This window comes from Hipposideros armiger, unplaced genomic scaffold (assembly GCF_001890085.2).
Source record: "Hipposideros armiger isolate ML-2016 unplaced genomic scaffold, ASM189008v1 scaffold_924, whole genome shotgun sequence".
Classification (NCBI taxonomy): Eukaryota; Metazoa; Chordata; class Mammalia; order Chiroptera; family Hipposideridae; genus Hipposideros; species Hipposideros armiger.
The window spans coordinates 544,165-551,073 of record NW_017732274.1 but is presented as its reverse complement, the minus strand read 5'-3'; the positions used below and the strand labels follow the sequence as shown (position 1 = coordinate 551,073).

The following is a 6,909-nucleotide window of genomic DNA, read 5'->3' as shown; positions in this document are numbered from 1 at the left end:
CACACTCGCAAAATCGCACACAGCCGACCATATAACAAACTCTGTATTTTGAGTGGAAATGTTAGGGGGTCGTCTTATACGCCGAGTCGTCTTATACGCCGGCAAATACGGTACCTAAACACACACACACACACACACACACACGCGCGCACCCAGAGGAAGAAGTAGAAAGACCTGGGAAGAGTTTTCAGCTATCAGACTGTGCTCTAAGCAGCTAATGTCCATAAGAAGCCCCCTTTTATGTCCATCAAGTAGAATTTGTAAGAGTTATTAACTGTATAGGGATAGAATAAAATGACCTTCATAAAGTAACATTTGATTGAATTTTGCAATTTATATAGCACTTCCACATGCATTCTCATTTAACTTGCATAATAACCTGTGAAATAGATAACTCCCATTTCACAGATGAGGAAACAGGTTAAAAAAACAAGTGATTTTCCTAAAATTGCATAGCTAGAAAATAAAGCCAGGACTTGAATCCAGGTCTTACACTCCAAATCCAATGCTGGCCCATGCCTGAAGGTATCTGGGGTTGTTTGTTTGTTTTGCCATTTAATTTTGAGATCATCACACTGACTAGCCAAAGCTTACATATTTCAACTGATTTTTCTGACTTTTTGTTTTGAGTTTGAGTAAGTAAAAAGATATTCTTCAAAATACCATACACTCCTTTATAAACTCTTTTTTTGAGTTGTATTTTCTTGTTCACCATAGTAAATCATTGTATCCTGGGAATGCAGCATGGTGCCGTCACATAGTAGACACTCAAATATTTTTAACTGAATACTGACTTCAAACATGTATTACTACAAATAGGAGTCTCTTCATGTGGCATGTTTAACATAATTGATCTAACAGAGCTTCCCAATATTTTTTTTCTATTCCACCACCTAGCCCTTTTTTTCCTAATATTTTTTTAATTACATCTAAAATGTTTTTTTAAAACAAAGTAGACTTTTTCCAAACTAAATTTTTATACTTCTTCCACAGCACAGTAGCTCTCTCATAGCATGTTATAAGCAGCCCTTTTTTTTTTTTAAGATTTTATTGGGGAATCGGGGAAGGGGAACAGACAAGTTGCTATCCTTTTGTTCTTTAGTCTAGTTGTGGAGGACGTTGCTTCACTGGCCCAAGTTGGCACCATCATTACGCTCTTCACGGGCGAGGCAGATCGGTCGCCAGCTTCTGGACGGCCACTCACTGTGGCTGCTGGCTACACTCGGTAGCCCATGGTAACCTACTGCAGCAGGGGCTCCTGGCGACTCACGGCAGCCCAGCTCCAGGTTGAGCTGTTGTTCAGCATCTTAGCTGCAGAGGGCAGTGTCACTGGCCCTCATATGTGGGGTATGAACCGGGGCCCTCTGGCGTCCCAAGCCAGTTCTTAACCACCGTGTCACTCGGCCGGCCCTAAGCAGCCCTTTTGACACACTGTCCTTACCAAGGGTATGAACTGCAAATGGGAGAAACTGGTATTTATTAAGTACCAATCACATGCTTGCCACTCTGCTAGAAACTTTATCTCACTTTGCAAGTCAACACCCTATTTTACAGAGGAGGGCATGAGGCTGAGAGAGATTAAGTAACTGTCCCAAGGTCACACAGCTAATAAATGGCAAAGCTATTGTTCAAACCCAAGTCTACTCCAAAGACCACCTCTATTCATTATTCCACACTGCTTTGCCTCATAAGTCCAATTTCAGAGGCATAATAGATGTCTTCTAGGTTATTGCTACTGCTCAGCTAGTGACACATGTATTACTTTTTGACATGTCATATTTTACCTTTTTGCTTCCTCTAAAATTGTCTAATAACTTATACTCCACTTCTTTCCATCTTTATCCAGTCATCCCTCAATTTCTACTTTCTTTACAAAAGCAACAACACCTGCAGAGTCGTATTTTGTTGGATTTTTGTGCATCTTTTTTCTTTATAAAGATAATCTCGCTGGTGCAGAAGTCCAAACATGCTGTTCATTATACTGACCAAGAAGCTCCTGTCATCTTATATTATACTCAGAAGAATAACAGCAGCTCTCCCATAACTGAAGCCCAACATCCCACACAATGAGAATTTTCTCTAAAGGGATTGTAAAGTCCAAGAAAAGTTCAAGAGGGTCTCTACCAATGCTCAAGACATCTCTATTCCTTTGAAATTTAGATAATAGGATGTTCCTATATTAAATATACTCATCCATTTTCATCACTAGATATCATCTCTATCTTTTAAATATGAAATACAGAATAAGATGCCTTAAGAAGTCACCCCACTGCCGTGAGTCACCGGCGATGGCATAGGCTGCAGCCCCGGCTGCAGTGGGTTGCCATGGGCTACCATGTGTAGCCAGCAGCCAGCGTGAGCAGCCAGCAGTGGCCGTGAGCAGCTGTCCAAAAGCCGGCGACTGATCTGCCTCGCCTGGGAAGAACGCAATGATGGTGCCAATTTGGGCCAGTGAAGCAACGTCCTCCACAACTAGACTGAAGAACAAAAGGACAGCAACTTGTCTGCTCCCCTTCCCCCAATTCCCCAGCGCTGTTCCCATTCCCCAATTCCCCAGTAAAAATCTTAGGAAAAAAAAAAGTCACCATAGGCTTTAGGAAGTCCCATCTCACTTATCTGATCCTAGAATCCCCCCTCTTTAAGGAACTTTAAAGAAAGTATCACACCTTCCTACCCCACAGTCTCATAGCAACTTAACAGAAAATGCTTCTGTATATATTTATTCTGTATTTTTGTGCCTGGATTAAAGATCTCTTGCTTTAATCAGAAATAGAAACGTGAGTCCAGTGCTCTTTCCTCAATGCCTCCAACTAACCTATGTGAACAGGAAAAGGTTTAGTTTTTGGTTTCTTTCAATAAATTTACTGCAATCAATAGTAATACTTCATAGTACCAACTCTAAGTATAGGAAGCCAGCCATATGTCCCAATGGGTTTCCTGGAAAAGCAAGGCAGGAAGTTTCCCAACTATTGAAATACATAACTGCTAATCAGGAAATTATTATTTCTTGCCAGTTTTGAAGGAAAAACTGAGTGGTGGCTTTAATACTCATTTTCTTCATGTATATAAGGAATTACTAAAAAAAGATGAATGGAAATAATCAGAGATTTTTATATACACATGTTCAATATAGTACTATTTACAGGAGAAAAAAGTGTAAACTATCTGCTGTTCTACAATAAGGAATTAGGTAAAGTTATGATACAGTCATTAAATTATGATACAGTAACTGTATATCAAAAAATGTTAATCATTAATCACTGACTTCAAAAAAATGTTTAAGAACATGGGAAAATATTTATGATCTATCAAGTGAAAAAGCAAATTATTAATGGCACAGTTACAATTTAAAAAAACATATTCATAGAAAATAGACTGGTCATTTAAGTGTGAAATTGTGTGGGATTTTAATTCTCATGTTTATACTCCTATATTTTCCAAAATTTCTTCATTGCACACGTATTGCCTTTACAGCCAGCAAAAGAATACGGGATGTAAAAATAAAGATTTTACCTTAGAATTTTAATTATCAAAATTTAAAAACCATGTTTATAAAGTTTTAAGGAATAACTTTCAACTAAAGGGACTTGAACATTAAGAAGACAGGTACAGGGCCNCCGAACCGGGGCCCTCTGGCGTCCCAAGCCAGTTCTTAACCATCGCGCCACTCAGCCAGCCCTGTTTTTCACTTTTTTGATAATGCCCTTTGATGCACAAAAGTTTTAAATTTTGATGAAATCCAATTTATTAATTTATTAATTTGTTGCTCATGCTCTTGGTATCATATCTAAGAACACACTACAAAATCCAATGTCATAAAGATTTATGCCTGTATTTTCTTCTAAGAGTTTTATACTTTTTGGAAGATTTTGAGAAAGATTAGTGTTAATCCTTCCTTAAATGTTTGGTAGAATTCACCAGTAAAGCTATCTCATCCTGGACTTTTCTTTATTGGGAGGCTTTTGATTACTGATTCAGTCTCTTTACTTGTTATAGGTCTATTGAGATTTTCTACTTAAATTCTTGAGTCAGTTTAGGTAATTTGTATGTTTCTAGAAATTTATCCATTTCATCTAGGTTATCAATTGGTCATAGTATTCTCTTATAATCCTTATTATTGTAAAGTTGATAGTAATGTCTCCAAGTTTCATTTCTGATTTTAGTTATTTGTGCCTTTTTTCTTTTTTTCTTTGTCAGTCTAACTAAGGGCTTGACAATTTTGTTGATCTTTCCAAAGAACCAACTTTTGGTTTTATTGATTTTCTCTATTGTTTTCCTGTTCTCTACTTTGTCTCCTTCTAATCTTTATTATTTCCTTCTTTCCTTCTGCTCGCTTTGGGTTTAGTTTGCTCTTCTTTTTATAGTTCCTCAAGGCATAAAGTTAGGTTATTGATTTGAGATCTTTATTCTTTTTTAACATAGCAATTTGCTGCTATAAAATTTCCCCTGAATACTACTATTTTTGCTTCCCATAGATGTGGAATGTTGTATGTTTTGGTATGTTCTTTTCATTTACATTAGTCTCTAAGGACTTTCTAATTTCCCTTGTGATTTCTTCCTTGACCCACTGGTTTAAGACTGTGTTAATTTCCACAAATTTGTGAATTTTCCAATTTTCCTTCTGTTATTAATTTTAGCTTCATTCCATTGTGATCAGAAAAGATATAGTGCATGATTTCAATCTTTTAAAATTTAATGAGAGTTGTTTTGTGTCCTAACATATGGTCCATCCTGAAGAACACTGCACCTGCACTTGAGAAGAATGGGTATTCTGCTATTGTTGGGAGTGTTTCATAGATGTCTGTTAGGTCTAGTTGTTTTACAGTGCTGTGGAAGTCCTCTATATCCTTACTGATATTTTGTTTAGAAGTTCTATCCATTTTGTAAGTGGGGTATTGAAGTCTTCAATTATTATTGCATAATTGTCTATTTCTCTCTTCAATTCTGTCAATGTTTGCTTCAAATACAGAGGGTGCCAAAAAATGTATACAAACTTTAAGAAAGGAAAACTGTATTAAAATTGTAATACTCAAAATATACCGAAAACAAAAGATGAATACAAATCACACCTAACTTCTGCAATTACAAGAGGTGCTCAAAGTGGTTACCATCAGCATCCAGACACTTCTGATTATAGCGAACTTACTGCTTGAGCAATGTTGACCAAAGTGTCCACTTGTATACATTTTTTGGCACCCCCAGTATTTTGGGGTTCTGTTGCTTTTGATACAAATATGCATTTGCATTTTTAATAATAATTTTTAAGCTTCATTCTTAATTTTTAGTTAAAAACAACAAAAAAAATTTATTCAATTTATTAAACTACCTACCAATCACCCTTTCTCAGTAGCATATGCATATTATATAAGATAAAATTTACATCCTACTTCACAATCTCCTTTCCAAAACACCACAGAAAAATAATCTGGAGCTCTAAAGGCTTAGATAAAAGTATTCTATATTTAAGATACCATAATTTCTTGTTCATTAAACCTAATTAGTAAAATACAAAGCATATATCTTTAAAATACAAGCTATCCATGTTTAATGTGAGTTCAATTACTTAAATACTGAAATATGTAAGATTAATATCAACTGTGGTATTTTAGATTGTTAATAAATTCACCTGTTAAAAATACACCAAAATACACAATTAAATACCATATATTCTTAAGGGAGAAAATGAGTAAATTAATAGGAAAACCTAAATATTCTCTCTCCTCCCCAAAACCAGAAAATTATTTTTAGGTTCTACCCAAGGAAATACAATTACTTCTTACAAAGAAAATAACTTTACAAGACACTGGGTGTAATAAATCTTACCTCATTTTTTTCTTGCTTAGCTGGTCCTTGATTCTGTGCTCCATTTGCCGGCTCTTTTTCTGAAACTGAATTCTGGGCCATGATTTCACTGTTGATAGGCTGCTGTGCCTCAACAGGTGTATCACTTCTTCCAAAAAGGTATAAAAAATCCAAAAAGGAAGAGGTGAGAGTAAAGGAAAATATATTTCAGTTAGAGAAATTTTAATTTAAAACAATTAACATTTAGCCTATGTGTTGATCAAATGCACAAAAATAGATTTTTTTGTACACTACATAAGGGGTTTTTAAAAATAGAATGTGTTTATAGTGGATGAGCACTGAATTAATAAACAAGGAGGGCAGGGGCTCCCATCTAAAATACGATGTGTAGCCTTGGGGAAATCACTTACATTCTCTGTGGCTCAGCTTCATCTACATATTGAATAATAGGTTGGATGAAGTAATGCCTAAATTCTCTTTATGAACTCTTCAATTAAATCTGTGATTTTGTTATCCAAACATTATTTTTTTCTCCCTCCAATATGTTTGAACAAAATTTTAAGAATTGTCGAGATTTTATTAAAAGGCTTTCTTTGGTTTATTTGCATTTAACATAAAAGCTAAGCATACATCTTTCCAATATTTTTAATGTATACTAATTAGTAAGTTTGACACCTTACATCAGGTTGTTCCTAATATCTTCTAAACACTAGCAATTTCTACTTTTCATAGTTATACTGTTCAAAATTGTTAACATCATCATCCAAAGATGATGACCACAACAGACATTTACACAGATTACCTATTAGTACAAGGCACCATGGAAACAAATACAAAAGTAAAATAATCTTTGCCTTCAAGGAATTTGATTACGAGGTGCCTCATAATGGCCTCTCTAGGTAGAAGTATATAAGACATATCAAAATACAGCTCTAGGGTCAAAGAAAGCAGAGCTTGATAGTCATCTCCACAAAGGCACCATTAATTAGGAGTCTTGCACTCTATATGTGTAAGTACCGTATTTGCCGGCGTATAAGACGATTTTTTGGCCCTGAAAAATATGCCTCCAAGTGGGGGGTCGTCTTATACGCCAGGTACACTTCAGAT

At 35.6% G+C, this 6,909-nt stretch overlaps 1 protein-coding gene across 9 annotated transcripts in view; it reads right to left on the bottom strand.

Moving 5' to 3' along the window:
- Window positions 1-6,909, bottom strand: part of WDR47 (WD repeat domain 47) — a 44,914-nt gene that overhangs the window by 27,449 nt on the left and 10,556 nt on the right. For 6 of the 9 annotated variants that reach the window (XM_019630626.1, XM_019630625.1, XM_019630629.1 and 3 more), the window contains exon 5: window positions 5,824-5,950. In XM_019630626.1, coding sequence (XP_019486171.1) covers window positions 5,824-5,950 — 127 coding nt within the window. The remainder of the gene's footprint in view (window positions 1-5,823; window positions 5,951-6,909) is intronic. The other 3 variants (XM_019630627.1, XM_019630631.1, XM_019630633.1) reach the window with 1 other exon arrangement.